The sequence below is a fragment of the Plecotus auritus genome (genome assembly GCF_963455305.1).
Source record: "Plecotus auritus genome assembly, chromosome: 12".
In the NCBI taxonomy this organism is placed as follows: Eukaryota; Metazoa; Chordata; class Mammalia; order Chiroptera; family Vespertilionidae; genus Plecotus; species Plecotus auritus.
Genome location: NC_137778.1, coordinates 24,368,270 through 24,394,457, shown reverse-complemented (window position 1 = coordinate 24,394,457; position 26,188 = coordinate 24,368,270). Strand labels below are relative to the sequence as shown.

The window sequence follows — 26,188 nt, the reverse complement described above, 5'->3', positions numbered from 1 at the left end:
TTCTAAAGAAAATTGTACTATTTCAAAATGGTTTTCATAACTGGCTATATATCTATTACCTATAAATTTAATGAGAAATTACATATGTAGGAAGAGTAACCTCTCTATTATTGCCAAGGAAGTTTGATTTCTGTTTTGTGTTTATTTTTGTTTTAGTTCAAGTTAAAATTTCTGTAAGATTCTTGAATGATCCTCCTTCACCAATGACAAGTTCAACTCCTTTGCATAGTTTAGGGTTAGAGTTAAGGTGAATATCCCATGTACTCCCAAGAATAAAACAATCAAATGGTTTTACTACTTCTCCCACACAATCAACTTCATTAAAATACAGCAAAACATGCCCTAGCTGGTTTGGCTCAATGGATAGAGCGTGAGCCTGGGGACTGAAGGGTCCTGGGTTCGATTCTGGTCAAGGGCACATGTTAAGGTTTTGGATTCGATCCCCAGTATGGGGGTGTTCAAGAGGCAGCCAATCAATGATTCTCTCACATCACTGATGTTTCTATCTCTCTCTCCCTCTCCCTTCCTCTCTAAAATCAATAAAAATATATATTTTTTTAATTTAATAAATCTTTATTGTTCAGATTATTACAATTGTTCCTCTTTTCCCGCCCCCATAGCTCCCCTCCACCCGGTTCCCACCCCACCCTCTGCCCGTACCTCCCCTCCACTGTCCTCATTGATAGGTGTACGATTTTTGTCCAGTCTCTTCCCATACCCTTTCCCCCCAGAGAATTGTCACTCCACTCCCTTTCTATGACCTTGATTCTATTATAATCACAAGTTTATTCTGTTCATCAGATTTTTTATTCACTAAATTTTTTCATTCACTTATTGATAGATATGTATTTGTTGTTCATAATTTCTTTATCTTTAACTTTTGCTTCTTCTTTCTCTTTTTAAAGACTACCTTTTAGCATTTCATATAATACTGGTTTGGCGGTGATGAACGCCTTTAGCTTTTTCTTATCTGTGAAGCTCTTTATCTGACCTTCAATTCTGAATGATAGCTTTGCTGGGTAGAGTAATCTTGGTTGTAGGTTCTTGCTGTTCATCACTTGGAATATTTCTTGCCACTCCCGTCTGGCCTGCATAGTTTCTGTTGAGAAATCAGCTGACAGTTGTATGGGTGCTCCCTTGTAGGTAACTAACTGTTTTTCTCTTGCTGCTTTTAATATTCTCTCATTGTCTTTTGATCTTGGCATTTTAATTATGATGTGTCTTGGTGTGGTCCTCCTTGGGTTCCTTTTGTTTGGGGTTCTCTGCGCTTCCTGGACTTGTAAGTCTAGTTCTTTCACCAGGTGGGGGAAGTTTTCAGTCATTATTTCTTCAAATAGGTTTTCAGTGTCTTGCTCTTTCTCTTCTTCTGGCACCCCCATAATTCAGATGTTGGTATGCTTCAGGTTGTCCCAGAAGCTCCTTAAACTATCTTCAAATTTTTGGATTCTTTTTTCTTTTTGCTTTTCTAGTTGGGTGGTTTTTTTTTTGCTTCTTTGTATTTCAAATCTTTGACTTGATTCTTGCGGTCCTCTAGTCTGCTGTTAGGTCTCTGTATAATATTTTTTATTTCAGTCAGTGTATGTTTAATTTCTAGTTGGTCCTTTTTCATATCCTCAAGGGTCTCACTAAATTTATCAGCCTTTTCTAGGAAATTCTTGAAAAACCTTATAACCGTGGTTTTGAACTCTATATCCAGTAGTTTGCTTTCCTCCATTTCTTTCATTTGTGATCTGTTTCTTTGTCTCCGCATTTTCGCTGCTTCCCTGAGTTGGCAGAGTGGCTTTGTGTGCTAGGTGTCCTATAGCGCCCAGTGGCTCAGCCTCCCCAGTTACCTGAGGTGGACACTCTTGGTGCACCCCTTTGTGGACTGTGTGCATAGCCTTGTTGTAGTTAAGTCTTGATTGTTGTTGGTATCACTGGGAGGAATTGACCACCAGGCCAATTGGCTATGAGGATCAGCTGTGTCTACGCTGGGAGAACTTCTGTGCTGGAGACACCCTTATGAGACAAGACTTGCAAAATTGCAAAAGCCTCTGTGCTCAGCTTGGATTGGGCGGAGTCTCAGGGCAGAGCAGACAGCTTTGGCTTACCATCAGCCCTGCCCTATGAGGCCCTGGGTCTCAGTGTCCCTCGGTAATTGCTGCAAGCACCTCTGAGAGAAAGCCACCCTCGAGTTTTGCCCTCTGCCAGACAGTCCAGTTTCTCCCCAAATGAGTCTGGGTTCCTAGAGTCTCGCCCAAAACTGTAGTTCAGTGCAGTGGGGAGCTTCCATCTCCCTCCCACTTGATAAAGCCAGCTGTGCACTCAGCAGTCAGTCCTCTCCACGTGCACACGCCTCCGGACCTCTGCCTTCCACAGCTCCCCTGAGTCTCAGTGTGCTTTTCTCTTTTCCTGACAGTCCAGATTCCCCCTGAATGAGTCTGGGTTCCCAGAGTCTCGCCCAGAACTGTAGTTCAGCGCAGTCGGGGGCTTCCATCTCCCTCCTGCTTGAGAAAGCCAGCCATGCACTCAGTGCCAGTCCTCTCCGTGCTTACGTCTCCCTACCTCAGCCTTTTGCAGCTCCTCTGAGTCTCAATATGCTTTTCTCTTTCTTTCTAGTTGTAGAATTTCCACTCTGCCAGCTTTCCTGTGGTTCTGGATGATGTCCGTTTCGTCTTTTAGTTGTAGTTTTGAAATTGTTGTGCGAGGCAGCAGTTTAGGTGTTTACCTATGCTGCTATCTTGGTTTCTCCTCAATAAAAATATTTTTTAAAAATCCTGTTTTGGGAATTAAATTAAATTCTAACCCATAAAAATAGTAGGCAGAGTACAGGTGAGTGTAAAAGACCATGCAACAGAGCTGGATCTAATCCAATTTACATATAATGAAAAGCCACTAAAGAATTTTAAACAGAAAAGAAACAATCAGATTTCTGGCAATATGCTTTGGGGAATAGTTAAAAACCATTGTGGGACTCCATGTGATATTGAGTCTAAACAAGGCCACAGGAAGAGAATTGACTGGATATGGCAATTATAGCTGATCACAGCATATAGAAGACAAAAATCCTGGGGGTAGGAGGTCCATTATTTGTCTTTCTCTTTTTTTTTTTTCATTTAAATATATAATCTAATTACAAACTCAGAATCTATGATATAGAGAATTCAATGACCTGACATATAAAGAAGGTACTTAGTATAGAAATAAAAGAATCTACAAACAGACTTTTAAAATAATAAGCCTGCTTAAAAGAAATCAGTGAGGAATAAAAATTAAAACTCTCTGGCAAATAATAAAGCTAATAATTAGGAGGGAAAGTTATAATTACAAAAAATCAAATATTGATAGTATAACAAGACATTCTTCTCAGCATGTTCAATTTCACATCCCAAACTTAAGGGTCATTTTCCAAGAGTATTTAAGAGCAACATCATTTTTTCCAAATGCCTCTCTCAAACTCTGAGGAATATTCAAACTACTTGTTTTAATAAAATGTCAAAACACTCTTTTGAAGAAAATATCATGTTTGACTATTTTCCCTTCTTCAACTGTTCACCAGACTAAGTCTGCCAGAATCTCTTTTGATGATAGCTTTAAATACTAGTTTACAAATTTTCCAACAATGTTTTCATAGATTTAATGAAAGCCCTATATCTTTTATAAGATATGCTACTTTATTTTACAATACAACCACTTCTCATCTCTTCTACCATTAAAATCCTAATCCCAGCCATCATCTCCTCTCCTCTGGACTGTTGCAATGCTTCCTAACTTTCCTCCCGACTTCCAATGGCAGGGGACTAAGGGACACAACTTTTCTCTATTCTCCACATGGAAACCTCAGTACACATTTTAAAATCTAAACCACATCCTGCTCAAAACTCTCCCATGACTTTCAATCATATTAACACTTCATCATTTGTCACCTTAAATGTCAGCTCTTTAAAGAAGTTTGACTTTTCAAACTAAAACAGAACCTCTGCAAATCCCTAGTATGCCAAATTTTACCTCCTGAGGTTCTACTTATCCATTATCTACTACTTCTACATTATAAATTTGCTTATTTAGTATCTTCCCCAACCTCCACACATATACTCTCCCAAAAGCTAAATACCTTAAGGGGGGATTTTGCCAACTAGATTCAACATGTAACAGTGTCAAGTACATCAGAAGCACTGAATAAATAGAGCAATTACACGAATATAATATTATCTTGTCAGACGTTAATAAAAGCCATCAGCGAGAGACTGAGTAACAAAGACCTGGACACAATAGATATAAAGACATGCTACTATTAGAGGGAGAGGGATATGATAATGGGAACTATCAGTTTATTAGTGAATATTTTGTGATATGACAACTTTTGCCTTCCTACATGTACTCACACAGTAAATATTCGATGGACAAAGATCCCATGTATATTAGAAAGTAAAAGCGAGGTTTAAAAATAACAGAGACTGAGTCCTTCCCAACAGTTTTAAATAAGCTTGGAGAAAAACAATCTGAATTACATAGCTAAAGTGACCCCTAAATAACTAAAATTCACAAGGATCTCCATAAAATGGTTAATGGGGAAAATAGCAAACATCTCAGGAATGCCCTTTAACTGGACCATCCCCTGTACCCCTTTCCCTACATATCATACCAAACTAGACCTACAATAGCTTTCCTAAATTGACAGGTTCTGAAGGCTCATATAATCTTTTATGTTGGCATTAGATTGCATGATAATCCATGTTATCCTAAAACTCTTGGTCTAAAAAGTTTCCATTGGCCTTGGTCTATGTGCCTCAGTGGGTTGGGCATACATAAAAGGTTGCAGGTTGAATTCCCAGTCAGGGCACATACCCAGGTGGCAAGCTCATTGTCTCCCCCGCTCTTTATTCTTCCCCCTCTCTCTAAAAAATAAAAATGTCTTTAAAATAAAGTAAAAAAGCTTCTATTGGACCATTACCTAAATGGATTAGCAAGTTGAAAACAGGTAAAATTGCTCTTACTTTTAGTATTTCAAGCAAAAAACTTAGCTCGTACTTATTTCATCAACTAGAATTTTAAAAGGAACCACAGATAGTACCTCACAAATAGTGAATGAGGCCAGCCACTCAAAAATCTAGGGAAATAGTTGCAAGCTAGACAAAGATAAGCCCTGCTCTAACAGAGTATATAGGAAAGAATACTTAATTAACTTAATAACAGGGAGTTATGAGAAGATGCCACGGAGATCTAAATTCACCAATCTATCTAATGCACTCATATTCAATCTGGGGAAGTGATCTACCCCAGAAAATTCAATAAGTTATGGGAAAAGCTTAAGATTTTACTTTATTCCAAAATATTTAAAATTACTATTATTTTACGAAATCCACCAAACCTTTAATCCAACAGTAAATTCGTAATATAACAATAGTCTACTCAGTGACTGTACCTGGCATGAAAATTCAAAGCATTAAAGAAACAGGTGGGTAATCTGAATCTCATTTCTAGATCATGACCAAAAGTAATTTCTCTGGGATTTTGTACATTACATGGAAAAGACTTCCAAGGACTAATACCATATGTGCATTTTGTAACATAAATCCTATGCAATTACAAGTTTGAAGTTTTATACCTGTGTGATGGAGAAGGAGCTTCAAATTGAGGCACTGTGCTATCCTCACTGACAGGAGAGTATAAGCCACTCATTTCCTGAAAGCATAATTATTTGAATTATAGTAGGTAATCCAAACGTAAGATGTAAAAATCAAAATCAAAATCAGATATGATATTATATTATTTTCCAACCCCAGGTTTTTATCAGCCACTTTTTGTATCAACATCCAATTTTCTCAAGGCTTCCTCTCCACAGAGTGCTACAGCAAGAATATCCTAAAAAGTTAAGAGATAAGCCTTTTCTATAATACACATTCTTAAAAAACTAGATACTCTTTAATAAATATTACTTATCACTAATAAAGCTACCAAATGCAAAAAAAGGACAAATGTAAATATAGTTGGCCCTTGAACAACATGGGGGTTAGGGGCACCAACCCTCAAGCACCCTATATAACTATATAACTGCAATAACTTTTGACTCCTTAAAAATGTCACTAATAATAGCCTACTAGTGACCAGAAGCCTTACTGATAACATAAACATTTAACACATATTTTGTGTATTATATGTATTATATACTGTAGTCTTATAATAAAGTAAGCTAGAGAAAAGAAACTGTTATTAAGAAAATCACAAGGAAGAGAAAATACATTTATAGTATTTATTGAAAAGAAAACCCTACATATGAGTGAATCTGCGCTGTTCAAATCTGTATTCAAGGGTCAACAGTATTTTAAATGAGATGTACAGTATATCATGTGAACAGTGAACTGGTTAACCACTGATCCAGGTGAGTACCTACAGATAATTTTAAGATAAATATGCCAGTATGGTAACTGGATCATTAGGTTCAATTCTCTGATGTTCAAAATAACAGAATGTGTCAGTCTCTTCTTTAAAAATATCCCCTGCAAACATTTAAAAAAGTAAGACTTCTCTTGACTCAATTTAGCTTTGTTTAATAAAGACTTAAATTCTTAAGTTTTGATCATTAACCCAGAAGAAAAGGACCCTTAATCAAATATTACTGCATAAATTATGCCTCTGAATCATACCAACCTAGCTTCCTTTTTATGTCCTATATTTTGATTCATGGAAATATAGCAAATTTTAAAATGCCACTAAAGATCCATAGTCAAGCAGAATTTTTTCTGACTGATCCAAACTCAGTTCAATCATATAGCCAAGCAAGGGACATCAATATAGGTTAAGAATGCACATGGACACTGAAATTCCACAATAGTACAACTCAAGGTCAATTAACATGTATCAGCAAAAGAAAAGTATAACACCTGTGAATAATTAAAAACATACAGCACATTTAAATATAGCTAAAGATAATGAGCCTCTCAGAGATCCTCCCATGGATTTCTATAAGTAAACTATCATACTACAAATTCTTAGATTATTGGTAATGTATTTTCATATCTTTTTTTAAATTAACGCTAGTCCTAGAAAGGCACCGTAAATATATCTAAAAAATATTTACTTAGTAAAAGGATGGAATTGTGACATCTTTTAACATTAATAATAGAGGGTTTTGTGGGAGTAGATTTAAATTAATATGAAGGCACACAATTAAAGTTGAATAATTTTTTTCAACCTGCCCCAAAATAAATACAGTAATAAAAAGCAGTGAAAACAAATTTAGAATACATTTATCATAAAAAGGTGATGCTTTTTCTATAAAAAATGCACTTTCAATTAAAATTAAAGTAACATCTATCTGTTACTTTTTATATAATGAAGCCCAATCCCATAAATTTAATGCAGCAATTTAAAAGGAAAAGTGACAATTTCATGAAATTGAAAAATTGCCCGAGAAATTCTTGATATCTTACTTCCACTCTTTTAATATCCTCTTCTAAAACACTCAGCTCCTTCTGGATCTGTTCCAGTTGCTGCAGATAAAAGAGAAAAAGAAAAAGCCTAAACCAAACCATACTGACAGCACCAAGATTATACAGTAACTTACACATTTGAAAAATGATTTCTAGAAAAGTAGGCACTTTTGGTAAATTGTAGGGATGAAAATACACACACAAAAAGATCTGGAAGTGTTATGTTAAAATGTAAATGAAGAGACGTAATACATAAGAAAACAAAATGTACTTTATAAATGTAAGAATTGACTTTGTAATAAAAAGATAAACGCGACTTACTAAAAATATAAGACATCCAAAGAACCTCATTTCAATGTCAGCAATTAATGTCAGCATGTCACTTGTTAACCCATTTCAAAAATAAAAATTAGCCTAACAGAGCAATCCAAAAGCAATCACAAGATAGCATCTTAACATTTCCTTCTTAAAAGCTTTGTAAAGACATAGTTAAGATGTTTTACCTTTGCTATCCAGCCTATTGCTTCATAAGCTTTTCCCATGCCATTTAAATGCAAATATTTTAATTGTTGAATCACATTCAATACATTTAACCATTCCCCTCTCACCAGGTTTTCATTGCAAGCTATCATAAGTATCTGAAACTTGAGTCTGAATTTCAAGTTTTATTAAGAAATTATTTAAAATGAAGTTAATAGAAAATAAAGAGTAGGCAATTCTTCACTATATAAAACAAAGATGCCTTCCAGAAAAACAATATGTTTTAAATTCTATCACCAATATATAAGTTGCTGTCTTATTCTTAATTCAGCAAGTGGCAGAATTATGGGAAAGTTATGTTCAAATCAAGACAGACTTCGTGCTCCAGAATTCATGCTGTTAACCACTATACTATACTACTTCTTGAAAGCAGTACCTTATTATTTAACTTTCACTTCTTTAATGTCTGGTAAGGTTAAACAGTCTTTTAAGGTTTATTAATATTAGGACCAGTCTCTTCTGTGATAATACATACATAGTTGCTCAGACAATTGATAACTGATTATTCAAATATTTACCAATGCTAAGCATTTTGCTAAGCCCTGGGAAGAACAGTATTTAGAACCTATAGCCCTTGCCCTCATAGAACTCACGTCGGGGGGGAGGAGGTACCAAACAAGTATGTCACAATAAGCATGAGGAGGATGGTATGCACACAATTAAGGGAACATAGGTTGCTCCTAACCTAGATGGAAAACGCAGGGGCAGGAGGGAAGAGGTAACTGGATAACTGAAAGTACCTCTGAAATTAAATGGAAGGCTGAGCCTTGAAGGACTAATAGAATTTTCCCAGGTAGAAAACAGTGGGGAAATACAGAATAAGCAGTGTAAATAATAATACATACAAACGCTATGAGAACAAAACTCCGAGGAATAATAAATCTGAAGTTATGACAATGAACAAAATCACTTAATGTCAACCAGCATAACCAGAAGAGATGAGAACAAGACCTGGATAGCAGGAACACCAATGTTTAAGAGATGGGCAAAGGAAAGGGAGACACTGCATAACTATCAAGGGCAAAGTGGTAGCCACGAAACTAGAAAAGATGCATACTAGAAACTTGGATTGGGGTGTAAAAAAAGCAATTAGCACTGTCATATGCTTTCAACTCTTCATTCTAATAAACTTTCCTCCACCCTAAGTTTTTTTTACAATACTCCAAGACTACTTCAATCAGATGGCATTCAAAACTGAACAAAAGAATACTGGTACATTTTCAGAAAATAGCTGGTTTAAAAAAAAGAGTAGCAGAACTTAATTTATAAAAATATCAATGATATAACCACTGCACACCTATTAGACATCCAAAATCCAGAACACTAACAAAACCAAACGATGATGAAGATGTGCAGCAACAAAAACTCTCATTTATTGTGGTAGGAATGCAAAATGGTACATACAACCACTTTGAAAAACAGTTCAGCAGTTTCTTTAAAAAAAAAAAAATCAAACATACTCATCATATAATCTAGTAATTACTCTCCTTGGTATTTACTCAAAGGAATTGAATCCTTATGACCACAGAAAAACATGTTTATAGCAGTTTTATTCATAATTGCCAATCAACACATTTTTCAGAAGGTAAATGGATAAACAGTGTTACATCCAGATAATGGACTATATTATTCAGTGCTAAGAAAAAATGAGCTGTCAAGCCTAAGAAGATATGGAAGAAAATTAATGCATATTACTACATTTTAAAAAGCAAGTCCAAAAGGCTATAAACTCAGAAAAAAATTAAAAAAATAAAATAAAAATCTGTAAGTTGCATGATTCCAACTCTCTGATATTTGGAAGAGGCAAAATTATGGAGACAGCAAAAATCAGGTGTTACCAGGATTTGTGAGTATGGGAAGGGAGGAATAGGTAGAGTATAGAGAAATTTTAGGGCAGTGAAAATACTCTGTATGACACTATAATGATACACACATGAAATTATACACTTTAAATCACATAATATATAAAACCAAGAATAAACCCTAAAGTAAACTATGGACTTTGTGTGATTATGATGAGTAAGTGTAGGTTCTTGAACAAACGTTCCCTCTGGTGAGGAATGTTGATGATGAGGAGGCTATGCATATGTGAGTGCAAAAGGTATATGGGAAATCTCTGTACCTTCCTCTCAATTTGCTGTGAAAAAAAGTTTAAAACTGCTCTAAAAAAAGTTTTTTTCTAATCATCCGAGAGATGCAAATCAAAACAACAATGAGGTACCATCTCACACCTGTCAGAATGGCTATCATTAACAAATCAACAAAGGACAAGTGCTGGCGAGGATGTGGTGAAAAAGGAACTCTCCTGCACTGCTGGTGGGAATGCAGACTGGTGCAGCCACTATGGAAAATAGTATGGAGTTTCCTCAAAAAGTTAAAAATCGAACTCCCATTTGACCCAGCAATCCCACTTCTAGGACTATATCCCAAGAAACCAGAAACACCAATCAGAAAGGATATATGCACCCCTATGTTCATAGCAGCACAACTTACAATAGCTAAGATTTGGAAACAGCCTAAGTGCCCATTAGCAGATGAGTGAATTAAAAAACTGTGGTACATCTACACAAGGGATACTATCCTATATAATAAAAGCTAATATGAAAATTATATCCTTGGGAGTTCAACCAACCAGGAGTTTGACCACTGGCTTTGACATGTGCTGACCACCAGGGGGCAGCATGGAACAAAGGAATGCCCCAGCCAGCAACCAGCAGCCAGGGGAAGGAAGGCCCAGGCCGGCCCTGATTGCCGGCCAGGCCTAGACCCTACCCGTGCATGAATTTCGTGCACTGGGCCTCTAGTGCTGCTATAAAAAAGAAGGAACTTTTACCATTTGCAACAGCATGGATGGAACTGGAGAACATTATGCTAAGCGAAATAAGTCAGTTGGAGAAAGATAAATATCACATGATCTCATGCATACGTGGGATATAATGATCAACATAAACTGATGAACAAAAATGGATCCAGAGACAAGATGGCACTGAGCAGACCATCCAACCTCGGGGAGTAGGTAGGGGAGAGGGGGGATTAGAGATCAACCAAAGGACTTGTATGCATGCATATTAGCATGACCAATGGACACAGACACTGGGGCGATGGGGGCTCACCCTCGGAGGTGGGAGTGGCAGGGAAAAAGGAGTCTTGTAATACTTTAAACAATAAGAAAAAACACAAAGTTTTTTAACACATACACAAACTCGAAAAAGAGTTACATCAAAAGCAAAGCTAATTTAGTCATATGAAGTGAAAATTAATAATACCTATGTTCTATAATGGCAGGATTGACTCAGCCCTTCCACAGAAACTTTTTTTAGGTTGAGAAGAAATGTAGTATAAGCAAGAACCTGCCTCCCACCCCACCCCCCCAAAAAAATGGACCATAGGGGGCAATTAAGATTCCTTACTAAAAAGCAAATGTAAGTAGACATCAATACCAGTAGACTGTGATAAGTTAGACCAGCCGTGGGCAAACTACGGCCCGCGGGCCAGATCCGGCCCATTCGGCTGTTCTATCCGGCCCGCGGAGCCGAAAGAGCGGAGGGTTCTCTTGCTCTCCCCTCCGCTCCTTTACTTTGAATTTATATTAGTTCACACAAACACTCCATCCATGCTTTTGTTCCGGCCCTCCGGTCCAGTTTAAGAACCCATTGTGGCCCTCGAGTCAAAAAGTTTGCCCATCCCTGAGTTAGACTGTACAATGTAATACTTAGAGTAACCCCTAAAAAATGCCTAAAATAGTGGTTGAACGTTGACATATGAATCAGGTCACAATTCGATTCCTGGTCAAGGCACATGCCTGGGTTGTAGGCTTGATCCCCAGTGGGGGCCATGCAGGAGGCAGCCAATCAATGATTCTCTCTCATCACTGATGTTTCTATCTCTTCCTCTCCCTTTCTTTCTGAAATCAATAAAAATATTTTTTAAATAAAAATAAAAAATAAAAACATTCAAGTAGCTCAGACCAGTGTGGGTCAGTGACCAAGCATCAACCCACAGAGGTCACAATTCAATTCCTAGTCAGGGCACATGCCCAGGTTGTGAGCTCGATCCCCCGTAGGGGGCGTGCAGGAGGCATCCACTGGATGATTCTCTTTCATTGATGTTTCTCTCCTCTCTCTCTGAAATCAATAAAAACCTATTTTTTAAAATAGTAACTAAAAACATACAAGTAATCCATAAGGAGAAAAACAAGAAAAATAAACAAGTAACAACAACAACAAAAAGAAACAAGTCTGGCAGAATGGACACAAACCTTTTCTGCATAAGAAACTCCCCTAGAATATGATTCAGTAATTGATGTAACAAGGAAACAAAGAATCAATAAGAATGCAGAAAATTATCACCTTATATTCAACAAACTTTACATTGCACCACGCAATTGCAAAAAAACCCACATTTTTTTGGAGCACAAAACATTTCTAAATGTAACCAACTACTAGGTGATGATGCAAATATCATATTCAAACGAATAAAACAATGTATTTTCTGACAATCCAATTATAACAGAAATCTATAACAAAAAGACAAGAAAATCTCCATGTCCAAGTAATTAATTTATTTATAAAATAACGCACTGGCTTAAGAAAAACTTTAATAAAAATTAGAAACTATTTTGAACTAAGGAATAACAAACAGCCGAAACTGGTTTGGCTCAGTGGATAGAGCGTCAGCCTGCGGACTGAAGGGTCCCAGGTTCGATTCCAGTCAAGGGCATGTATCTTGGTTGCGGGCACATCCCCAGTGGGGGGTGTGCAGGAAGCAGCTGATCGATGTTTCTCTCTCATCGATGTTTCTAACTATCTCTCTCCCTTCCTCTCTGTAAAAAAATCAATAAAATATATTTTAAAAAAAACAAAAAACATTTCTAACCAACTACTAGGTGATGATGCAAATATCATATTCAAACGAATAAAACAATGTATTTTCTGACAATCCAATTATAACAGAAATCTATAACAAAAAGACAAGAAAATCTCCATGTCCAAGTAATTAATTTATTTATAAAATAACACACTGGCTTACGAAAAACTATAATAAAAATTAGAAACTATTTTGAACTAAGGAATAACAAACAAAATGTCATACGAAACTCATTAAATTCAGCTTTTAAAAAAATTTGGCCTTAAATGCTATATTAGAAAAAAGTCTGCATATGTACAACCAAGTTAACAATTGAGAAAAGGAACCTAAAAAAAGTAGAAGGATGGAAATTATAAAGAGCATAAATAAAATAGAAAGCAAATCTAAGTAGAGAACATAAAGCCAAAACTCGGTTTTTAGATAAGACTCAAAACTGATACATCCCTGGCAAGAACCAATCAAGAAAAAAAAGAGGGAAAGACAGCACTAATCAACAGAGTCAGGAATGAAGGACATCACTAAAAACTCTGGAGACTTTAAAATTTTAATATTGAGATATTTTATGCCAATAAATTAGAAAATTTAGATGAAATAGGTAACTCCTGGAGAGAATATAACATATCAAAAGTGACATTTAAAACAAAAACCTGAATAGGCATATAACTATTCAAGCAACTGATTCAACAGTTTAAAACTGCAAACAAACAGGTCCAGATAGCTTCTCCAGTAAGATCTTTAAGCATTCAATCAAGATATCCTTCCTAGACTACACAAATTCTTCCAGAAAATAGTAGACGGTTTATTCCCTAACTTGTTTGATAAAACAAACAATACTTATAGCAAAACTGGGCAAGACCAGTATAAAAATAATTACAAGACAATCCACCAATGTATAGAAGATGCAAAAACCCTAAGCAAAATATTACCATACCAAACAACCTATAAGAGGACATACATCATGACCAAGTTTGGTTTACATAAGGGATGCAAATAAGGTGAACAACCGTCCTGGTGGGGTTTCCTAGAATGCAGAACATTCTGTGATAAAACTATTCCTGAGCAAATCAGGACAGTTGGTCTCCTTGTGCAGTTTATTTACTTTTTAATGTTAAATCAAACTAATGATTAGGCTGTACAATGAACACCCACTAATGATTAAAGAAAAAAAAAAAAGATCCTCTTAGGAAACTGTGAATAAAAATTTACTTCCTTGAATGATAAAAAGTACCTAGGAAAAACCTATAGAAAACATCATACCTAATGGTGACACGCCGAAAGCTTTCACTTTGAGATCAGCACCAAGACTAGGATGCCCCGCTATCACCACTTCTATTCATCATTGTACCGGATGTCCTAGCCAGCAGAGTAAGACAAGAAAAATAAATAAAAGATATAAGAATCATAAAGAAAGAAACTAAACTGTTATTTGCAGATGATGATGTGTACACAGAAAACAGAAAAGAATCTACAAACAAATTATTAGAATTAATGAGAGTTTAATGAGGTTGCTGGATGCAAAAACATGTCTGTGTAAAAATCTACTGTATTTCTACATACCAGCAACAGTAAGAAAACTGAAATTAAAGAAATGGACTTCATTTACAATAGCATAAAAAATGATTGAAGAACTAAGAACAAATCTAAAATAAAGATGTATAAAAATATTACCCTGAAACATATCAAGTTTTTGTAGGACATTCTTAAGGACCCAACTCTATGGGGAAAAATATCATGTTTATGGGTTAGAAGACTCAATATTGTAACGATATAGTCTCCCAGACTGATCTAGAGTAATCCTAATAAAAAATCACAGGTATATCACAGAAATATACCAGTTGGTTCTAAAATTTATATAGAAATACAAAGGCCCATGAATATCTGAGACATTCATAAAGAAGAACATATGCTTACTTTAAAATTCTAGTATTTAAAACAATGTTGTTTTGCAAACAGACTCACACATATATGGACACATTATGTATGACAAAGATGGTATATCAGAGCAATGGGGAAATGATGAACTCTTTCTTTAGTTAAGAATGCTTAGACAACTGGTTATCCATATGAAAAGTTCCCTATCCCTCACATTATACACAATTAATTTCCAAGTAAATTATACATCTGAATGTGAAAAATAAAGAATTAAAGCTTCAAATAGACAATATAGCAAAAATGTCTTCATGACCTCCAGAGGAAAATTATTCTTTACCTGACACAAAAGGTACTAATTGTAACAGGAAAGATGAATAAATTTGACTCTAGTAAAGATAGAAACTTCTGCTCATCAAATGACATCAATTAAGACAATTAGAGGAGGAAATATTTGCTATAGGTAGGTAGATAGATAGATAGGCAGGCAGATAAGAAAGACAAAGAATTTGTATCATATATAAACAACAAAACATTAAGAAAATCAACTAACTAAAAAGAAAATAATGCAAAAAGCCTTAAGCAAGTATTTCACACATACACAAAAAATTTAAATGGCCAATAAACATAGCACCAGGTGCTCAACCAAATTAGTCATCAGGAAAATGCAAATTAAAACCATAAAGAGAGCAATATATACCCCAAAGATCAGCTAAGCTGAAAAAATCTATTGATACCAAGTATTGCCACAAGTTCAGTGTGATAGGGATACTCATACAATGCCCCTAGGAAGTGTAACTAAGTAACACAAGTGCTTAATAAAACAGTTTGTACATATCTTGACTCATCATTTCCACTTCTACATACATCCCATAAAGATATATATGCTAATATACATCTGATTACATATATAAAATAGTAACCTTTTGAAAATAAGTCAGAAACCAAAAACTCAATAGTCCATCAGCAACAAAAATGGGGTATATTCATTTAATAGAACACAACAAAAACAAATCAAATACAGCCATATACAACAATATGGATGAAGCTAACATTGAGCCAAAGACGACAATAACAAAATATATCTACAGAAGTACATTTATGTAATATAAAAAAATGGAGAAACATAAATACTTAGGCATCAAAACAATAAAGAAAAACAGAAGGTGATTACCATAAATATCAGAATATTAACTCCCTAAAGGCCAAGGAGGAAGGATATAATCTGAAAAGGGGAAGAAACTTCAGGGTCCTAGCAATAATCTATTGTTTAATCAGGATGGTGGTACATGGATGGTCACTCTACTATGATTCTTAAGCTGTAAATTTGCTTAATAAACTTTCCTGTGTTTTACTTCATATAAAAACACTGAAAAATTCAATTCATTAACATTCCAAACAAACCAAAAAGAAACCAGGACTCATCAAAACTGTCCTGTTACAGTAAATTAAACAGGTATCACAAATACCCAAAAGTACATTTAAAAATGAAATAAAATAAAAATATAAAGCAACTGTTCAAATGCTAGTACAGATTTGCACAGATGAGACTGGCTTTTATATGGAAACAAAAGCCTGATTGTTCAATCTGAATATGAAGAATAACATGTTCAGTTATAAATTAATTAAACTCTGTGGTAGACAGGCTCTAAGATAGTTTCCAAATATCCCCACCTCTTAGTATTCATACCCTTCTAAATTCCCTCTCTTCGTGTGGGCTGGAACTAATGATTTGCTTTTAATGAACAGAAAACAGTAGTCCTCATGTTGGGATGTCACTTCCAAGATTCGGTTACAAAAAGTATGTGACTGCTATTTTCTCATGTGCTTCCAAAAGGAAGCCAGCTGCCATGTAGTAAACTATCCTATGGAGAAGTCCTTGTGGCAAGAAATTGGCATTTCTTTCCAAGAGCCAGTGAGCGAACTTGGAATGGTTCCTATCCCACTGGGACCTTGAGATAACTGCCATCCTGGCCAACAGTTTGTAGCTTAGTAAGAAACCCTGAGCCAAGGCACTCAGTTACACTGCACCCAGGATATTAAATGTTTGATGTTTGAGGCCATTAAATTTGAGGGTAGCTTTTTACACAACAATAGATAACTAATTCAGAGATCTAATAAATGCACAATTCCATCTCTTCATATTTGAAAGAGTCAGTAGGATAAAATAAGTAAAAAATGAAAATTAAAGATAGGATCCTAATACCCTAAAATACTAGGAAGATGTGACATTGGAATTAATATGTTAAATCTGAAAGGCAGATTTTACTTCTTTTTGGTATATATCAATGTCTAAACCAAGACTCATCATAACCCCAATTAAAAGTTAAGTATGGCCCTGGCCAGGTGGCTCACTCAATTAGTTGGAGCACTGTCCCATACACCAAAAGGTTTTGGGCTCCATTCAGGTCCAGGAGTGTACAGGAGGCAACCAATCAATGTTTCTCTGTTTTTCTCTCTCTCCCCACCTCTCTCTCTCTCTTCCTCTTTCTAAACATATCCTTGGGTGAAGAAGGAGGGAGGGGGAGGAGGGAGGGAGGAAAGGGAAAGGAGGAAGGGAAAAAGGAAGGAATTAATGAATAAATAAGAAATCACGAAGTTAATTTTCAAAATTTGAATGCTAATCTTAGGAAAATAAATTCAAAAGCAGTACTTTGCCTCCTGATCATTCTGTATTTTACTTAAGTCCAAGTATAAATTATACTACAAGAGATAAGACTTTTTACAATTATATTCATTATGAGGATTAAATATGAACATATACTTTATAATATATGCAAAAAAATATAACCACTCACTTTATTCCATCTGCACTAAATCTTGAAGTATTATTCGACTATATTTTCTAGACTAAAGTTTATTATGATTACAAATCACTACTGTACTCAACTTCAATCATGAAGAAATTTATGAAATGTAATCTAAGTAACAGGTAAATTTTTTAAAGTATGTTAACCTAGCTCCAAATTTTCAAATGTTTAAAAGTTTGTTAACCTAGCTCCTCAAAGTCCCATGTGTAATTAAACTTGAAATACTCGAAAATCACTGAATGATGGATATACTGAACACAAGAAAACCAAAGCGTATTATTGACAGTATAATCAGTGCACAGAAGAGGCACCAATATTCAGAAGTACCTGGAACTACAGTAGTATGTATCTTGGTTAAACTGCTTACCATGATAAAATATGGACCAAGGAAAACCAAAATGAATCATTCACAAGATCACATTACTTTGAATTAAGTTAAGCTGAAAAATTCTACAGCACTATTACTCCAGACATTTAATAACAACAATAGAGAAACACCAATTAGAGAGAGGACAAATTAGGATCACAAGAAAGAGTTATTGTTACGAACCAATTCTCCATTGATCTCTCACACTTCTGCTCATCTTGTGATAGATACTGTTCTAAATTATCTTTTCAATTATGTATAAAGAATGTCCTGGCAAGACAGAAACAACGCTTTTTCCAGGAAACAGGGCAGATTTAGTTTCTGATCAATATAATAAAGTGTGTCCCTGCATCAAGGTTGGACAGGTTTGCTTGTAGACCCCTTTAAAAAGACTGGGGTTTCCAAAGTTCAGGGTTCCTTAGTTGTAATATAAATCCATCTATGTGCAGTGTCAACTGGATCCATCTCTACATTGCCCGTATAGAACCTGGGGGTCACAAGGAACTGATGCAAACACCAAGCTGATGCTGCCAGATTGATATAATTAAGTCCTTTATCTCCAACCCAGGAGTCACACATCTGCTGCCAGCATCTATAAACTGTGGCAGACTAACTTGTTAACTTGCTAGTAAGATTAAAAAACCTCAGAACCCTTACAGCTTTATTAACAGTATTATACTATATTCTCATTACCTGAAACAATTTCAAATCTAACAATTTATTGTAAGCATTAATAGACCCCTAGAGAAGCACTAAAAAACCTCAGGGGCTAATGAAAACCTTAAATAACGCAGGATACAAACAATGACCAGCCATTTCATTTAACCCCCAGATACTTAACTGATTCATTTAGTCATTCATTATCAGGCAATTTCCTATGTACTGAATCTCAGTCTCAATAAGTTCAAAGTCTAAGGCAAGAAGAAACATGTACAACTACTGCAAAACAATTGCACATTCTGTTTTAAAAGTAGGGTATTGTATGGAATGTGAAAAATTATCACTCTTCCAAAGAATTTTCTATAGAAAAAATGTTGAGTGTACATATTCAATTAATAATTTTATTTGCATATATTATAAAATTTTAAACTTTGTTATTCAAAGTGTGGTCCAAGGACCAAGAACATTATCAACTGAAGCTTGCTAGAAATGTCGATTACCCAAATCTGACACACACACCCTTAATCAGAACTTGAATTCCAACAAGATCCTCACACATATTAAAGTTTAAGAAGTACCCAGAAAAAAAAGGGAATATAAACCTTAAATTTATAATGAAGATAGTGTTTTTGATAACAGACATATTAAAATAAAAATTGTTAAAAAAGTTAAGGATAAGAAAAATAGTCATAAGCCATGTGAAAAATAATTAGCTATAAACACTAGCATAATACAAAGCTTTTATCTAAAAAGTTTAAAATACACATCATGAATAATAAAAAAAGGGGAGTTATCAAATTAAGATAATATAAGGTTCTGGCAATGCACACTTAAAGTATTTCATCAAAATAGAGACATTTCTCATCTTTTAATTTTCAAAAATAATAAAAGACAGCCGAGGACCTAGCACATAATAGGTGGTCATATTTCTTAATGAGTAAAAAGTATCCTAATTAGACAACTCAAAATAAAAATACATGAAATTTGAGATAGGAATTTAAATATAAAACAACTTTCAAAGTTATTTTATCATGTTACAAAGGGCATAGGATTTTGCCTTTGATTTTTCTATACTTAGTACAAGTATGATATGACTAAGGAATTTTATAAATGTTAAATTAGAACATTCCAGTTATAAAATGGTTCATAAAAATGATCTTCTAGCTATCCTGCATGACTTACATCTTCTAAGTTCTAAATAGGTAGCTATGTTTTTACTTGTTTTTACCCCATCTTGCATTTTTATCATTACAAAAATTGTAACCCTTTCTACCTAAGGCTCTATTTCCTAAATTTTCTTTCAGGGTGAAGGGTGGGCTGTCATTCAAGAATTCTATTTTATATTCTTCGCAGCTTTGGGGTAACTCACTACATGCAATCCTATGTACATTTCCAAAAAAGCGATTTTTAAAGAATCAAGTTGTAAAGGAAAAAGAAGTTAAAATAACAAAGCTTAAGAAAACTCAAATGCTTTTAAATATTAAAAAAAAAATTTTAACCTGGTATGCCTTTACAAAAATGGGGGAGAAATGGGAATAGTCAACAACAGTAAATAAAACATTATGTAAAATACACAAAATAATATACCTCTCTCTTATTTCTTCTTGCAACCTTGAGGAATTCCATAAGGATCTGTAGTTGGGCTGCATGTGATTCCTATAATAGAAAATTATAATTGTTCTTATAAAAATATAACTATGAGTTCAACGTTTTCTTTAATACCACAATATAATCAGTAGGAAACAACTTAATGCATCCATTTAAGCCAGTCTATTACTTCTATTCAGTCTTCCCATTTGCTAATTGGAATTTTAAAAAGCAAACCATTTTCCCCAAAACTAAAACTAATTTTAAGAAAAAGGTGCCTTAAATTACATTCCTCATCTACCTTGCTAAAAAACTACTCATGGTAAGTGGCAATTCTGCTATCTGTCTTGCCTTTCTATTTCCAATGATACCAATACAACATCAAGAAAAAAAATCATGATAGAACTGACAGAGTAGAGATTCTATACACTAACATCACTTTCCCCATAAGAATTTCATTTGCTGGGGAGTAAGAAGCATGATAAATGAAAAGAAATTCATATATCAGAAGTCAAATTTACTATATCTGATTATTACCTACTCACAGATGTGACAATACAGTTTTATAGAAGATTTCAGTCAAAATCAAACACTCAAAAACAAAATTTTAATATAATCAAGTGAAGGAAGGAGTAAATAACCCAACTTGATAACAAACAAAAATGTAACAGATAAATGATTATTATAAATAAGCTTAACATTTTCTGGGTATCAAAAAATGCAATTACAAAAAATATATCTTTTAATGTTAAAATTCACATAAAGCATTAAGGAATTGCAAGTGAATCAATAAATATATGTAAAAAGAAAATCAAAATGGAATTGCAATGAGATAGTTTATGAACAAATATAATTTTTCATATATATTTGAAAAATAGAATAAAAATGCCAGTGGAACACTTCCAAAACAAACAAAAATAAATAAATAAGAGAGATTACCAGTTAACTGCCATGCGTCCAAAACGTAAACCATCCCTCTTGCCTCTACAGACACTTATGGCATACAAAGGGTTAATAAAACTTGCATTTACCTGGCTATGCAACAGAATCATAGGAGCCAGTTGTTAAAATAAACACTGGGGCAAGTTTTACCTGATTCTATTAGTCTAGAAAAGATTCTAGGAATACATGTGTTTAACAATTCCCCAGATGATAAGAATAAGCCCATCAAAATTTGAAGAATCATTAAGATATTACATTTACTACAAAAGAGTGTGGCTACTTCACCTCCATTTCCAGAGTATATCCCCTTTGGGGATATATTCTTTAAAAGGCATTTTAAAAAATAAGAGGCAAAATAGATCAATGAAATGTTCAAGCCAAGACAAATAAGGACAAAGGAGGCAAATCTGAACTGAAAATCACATTAGGATATTCCAATTAACAAACACAACTGAATTAATGTATCACAACTAAATAAGTGTGCTCTCCCTCCTGGGAGCAAGGCCACACCTTTCCCTTTCTCTCCTTTTTCCCCCACAGGCATGTATCTCCTAAACTCTAATGGACCCAAGGAGACTTGCGATCAGGGGAGCAACGGGCAGAGGCAGCTCATCCTAGGCTAACCTTAAATCTGTCCCCAAGGCCCCCTTTTCTCTGACTCTCCAGTGAATTGACAGCAGCCCCACCTTGGTTCACTTCTTTCCCATAATGTTTCTAGAGAGCTAAAGCAGCCGTTCCTCGTCTCTCCTGTTGCTTTTCTATCCTAAGTCCTTTCTTGTTTCACTGTCCCCAGTTTTAATAAACATACTCTCAAAATCAAAATAAATGAATACATACATTTGTAAAGCATGGTGTGATGAGATTTTAAAGTGAAGTTTTTTCTTGCATAACAAACTGACATTTATTGAACTTGAGACACATTCCTAAGAAGTTAAACTATCCCAAAGAACAAACAGGGGCTCTATGTCCCAACAATATGACAATGTATCCCAAGATACATTGGGACTATTTCTTGGGACCCTTCACACTGATTATTTATAACTGGCTCCAGATTATTAATGGCTAGAGAGCCAAGATCACATCTTTATACAAAAAGGAACATGCACAACCAAGACTGTTAATAAAGAATAGAGTTCATTTGCAAAGAAAGTGTACAAACTATCTTCAAAATAGTAAGCTTGAATACTTCATTTCTGTCTATCAACTAGGACAGTGGTTGGCCGCTCTGTTGACTAATGAGTTTGCCAACCACTGAACTAGGACATGTAAATAGGTTAAGAATGCTACTGATTTATAGAAAAGGGGGAGAGCATCCTAAGCTTTATGGTAAAAACAACAACCTTTTCCTTTGATCCTGGAATATCATTTGACTTTATAAAATAGGAGAACTATTTATTACTTGGATTTTAGAAAAGGCAAGAGGAAAGAAAAGCAAGAAGGGGAGGAGGTGGGGTAGACAGAAGAGAAGACAAAACAAGGTAAGACTTGACTTTTCAGGTATTAGAGAAAGGATTCTAACCTAAAAATCTTGTAAAACTTTGAGTGCTCCCCCTACTTGGCTTAAGTCCCTATCTATAAAATAAGCAGGTAACATTTTACAAATGAAGAGTCATTTTGCCATGTCCTGTAATTGTTACTATGATTTAGGTGGTAATTTTCTCTATATCAATACATTCTTTTCCTTAAATCTACTGTCAATAAAATGCTAAAGGATATGCACTTCTGGTAGTATATGCACTTCTGGTAGCATAGATTAACTACAACCACCTTCAGAACAAGGAATATTTCACGTGATAATCAAATACAATTCATAATGATAAATGGAACAATTCATCCAGAAGATATAACAATCCTAGACATGTATACATTTTTTGGGACACCTGCACCTAATAGGGAGCTTCAAAATACAGGAAGCAAAAATCACAGAAAACAATGAAAAATGGACAATCTAAATTATATTTTTAACATATCCTTATCAGTAACTGACAGAGCTAGGAGGAAAAAACATTTGAATAATATTAACAAACTACATAATCAATTTTATAAAAGCATTACAATAAAGAGCAATGTTTTCAAATGCAAGTTATCATTTAACAAAATAGACCATATACCAACCATATAATGAAAACCACAATAAATTTCAACAGACCAGCCCTAGATGGTTTAGCTCAGTAGATGGAGCGTTGGCCTAAGGACTGAGGGGTCCTAGGTTCGATTCCGGTCGAGGGCACATGATCAGGTTTTGGGCTCGATCCATAGTGTGGAGCATGCCGGAGGCAGCTGATCAATGATTCTCTATCATCATTGATGTTCCAATCTCTCTCTCCCTTTCCCTTCCTCTCTGAAATCAATAAAAATATTTTTTTTTCAACAGACCAAAAGCATACAAATTGAACTTCTACATCTGCCTAAAATGTAGTGAGAAATACAGAATTCACACTCCTCCTTAAACAACGAAACAGCAGGCCAGATATGAAACAATGGCTTTCAGACAAAAAAAAAACAGAAATATTACATTTTCCCAGGAGCCAAAGTGGAAAAACCTTGAAAATACACAGGCAGCAGGTAGAGTTCTCAAAAAAGTTACCTCAATTAGTGGGGCAAATTAACCTAGACAAATTATCTGTTCTGGTCCAACCTAACAAAGCTTAAAAACAAGCTTCTACACAGCAAAAGAAATGATAAAAAAAAAAAGGCAAACCACAGAATGGTGTATGTATACACACATACACACAATGAAACACTATTGTACTCAGCCATAAAAAAGATAATTTTGTCATTTGCAACAGCATGGATGAACCTTGAAAACATTATGGTAAGTGAAATAAGTCAGAAAGAGTAAGACAAATACTGTATGATCTCACTTATTTGTGGAATCTTAAAAAAAAAACAACAAACAGACACACACACCCACACCCACACACACACATATAAGAAAAAAAAACCTAGAGAAAAAGAGTTCAGATTTGTGGTTGCCAAAATCAGGGAGAGGAAAAATTGGATCAAGTTGGCCAAAAGGTACAAACTTCGAGTTATAAGATATATTAAGTTCTGAGGATGCAATAATATACAACACGATGACTATAATTAATGCTCCTGTATTTGAAAATTGCTAAAAAGGAAATTTTTAAAGTTCTCATCACAAGGAGAAAAAAAAAACTAACATTATGCAGTGCTATATGTCAATTATACCGCAATAAAACTAAAATAAGTAAAGATTTAAGGCCCCCACACCTAGGTGGCATGGCCCAGTGGTTGAGTGTCGACCTATGAACCCATAGGTCCCAGTCAAGGCACATGTCTGGGTTGCAAGCTTAATCCCCATTATGGAGTATGCAGGAGGAGCCAATCATTGATGTTTCTCTATCTCTCTCCCTCTCCCTTCTTCTCTGAAATCAATAAATACACACACACACACACACACACACTACAGGCCCAGTGCACGAAATTCGTGCATGAGGCGGGGTGTGTCCCTCAGCCCAGCCTGCACCCTCTCCAATCTGGGACCCCTCGAGGGATATCCGAATGCCCACCGGGATCGAGCCTAAACGGGCAGTCAGACATCCCTCTCACAATCCAGGACTGCTGGCTCCCAACTGCTCGCCTGCCTGCCTTCCTGATTGTCCCTAACCGCTTCTGCCTGCCAGCCTGATCACCCCCTAACCACTCCCCTGCCAGCCTGATTGATGCCTAACTGCTCCCCTGTCAGCCTAATTGCCCCTAACTGCCCTCCCCTGCAGACCTGGTCACCCCTAAATGCCCTCCCCTGCAGCCTAGAACCCCCCAACTGCCCTTCCCTGCAGGCCTGGTCGCCCCCAACTTCCCTCCTCTGCTGGCCAGGTCACCCCTAACTGCCCTCCCCTGCAGGCTTGATCACCCACAACTGCCTTCCCCTGCAGGCCTGGTCCCTCCCAACTGCCCTCCCCTGCTGGCCTGATTGCCCACAACTGCCCTCCCTTGCAGGCCTGGTCCCTCCCAACTGCCTCCCCTGCTAGCCATCTTGTGGTGGCCATCTTGTGTACACATGGGGGCAGGATCTTTGACCACATGGGGGCAGCCATCTTGTGTGTTGGAGTGATGGTCAATTTACATATTACTCTTTTATTAGATAGGAGAGAGGCCTGGTGCATGGGTGGGGACCAGCTGGTTTGCCCTAAAGGGTGTCCCGGATCAGGGTGGGGGTTCCCTTGGGGTGTGGGGCGGCCTGGGCAAGGGTCCTGTGGTGGTTTGCAGGCCGGCCACACCCCTTCGTGACCCAAGCAGAGGCCCTGGGATCTGGGATTTATTTATCTTCTACAATTGAAACTTTGTAGCCTTGAGCAGAGGCCAGGGCCGGCCAGGAAGTCTGGCTTCCTCCATTGCCGGGGAAACCCAAGCCTCCTGCTTGCTCCGTGGCCACAGCCATCTTTGTTGCAATTTATTTATCTTCTATAATTGAAACTTTGTAGCCTAGAGTGGAGGCCTAGGCGGGCCAGGGTGTGTGGACAGCTTGGCTTCCTCCATTACCGGGGAAACTCAAGCCTCCTGCTCGCTCCGTGGCTGCAGCCATCTTAGTTAGGTTAATGTGCATACTCGCTCCTGACTGGCTGGTGGGCGTGGCTTGTGGGTGTAGGGGAGTGATGGTTAATTTGCATATTACTCTTTTATTAGATAGTATATGAAAAGATTAAGGCCCCCTTAAAAATAAAAACAGGACAAATCTGCACCAACCCCCTCCCCCAAAAAAGACACAGAATGGGAAACTTATTTTGGTCACCTTAACTTCACCTACTCCTTTCTCCTACTAAAATATTCCCATTCTGTGATCCAGATCAAGCTAGGTTAATCAGAATCTATCCACAGAAACTTTTAAACTTCAGTTGGAAGTACAAGTGAACCTATCATCTACCATGTGATAAAAATCTTAGAAAAGACAATCATACCTTTCTCTCTCTCACACACACACATACACACACACACACAGAGGAAGCCCAAAAGACAGATTCTCAACATTCAAGTGCCTGATCTCACTTCCCTATATTCACCAGAGAAGCCATGGTTCCAATCTTTCTAATGTTTGGTTGATAAGCTCTTCCTTCTTATGTATATGAGCTACTCACTCCCTTATCTTATCAATAAATATCTGCTTCTTATTT

General features: G+C 36.0%; 1 protein-coding gene across 3 annotated transcripts in view; it reads right to left on the bottom strand.

The window, feature by feature from the left end:
• Positions 1–26,188, bottom strand: part of COP1 (COP1 E3 ubiquitin ligase) — a 114,369-nt gene that overhangs the window by 69,047 nt on the left and 19,134 nt on the right. For all 3 annotated transcript variants that reach the window (XM_080649242.1, XM_080649244.1, XM_080649243.1), the window contains exons 6-8: positions 20,112–20,180; positions 7,413–7,472; positions 5,588–5,664 (exon numbers count right to left, since the gene is read on the bottom strand). In XM_080649242.1, the coding sequence (XP_080505368.1) occupies positions 5,588–5,664; positions 7,413–7,472; positions 20,112–20,180 (206 nt within the window). The remainder of the gene's footprint in view (positions 1–5,587; positions 5,665–7,412; positions 7,473–20,111; positions 20,181–26,188) is intronic.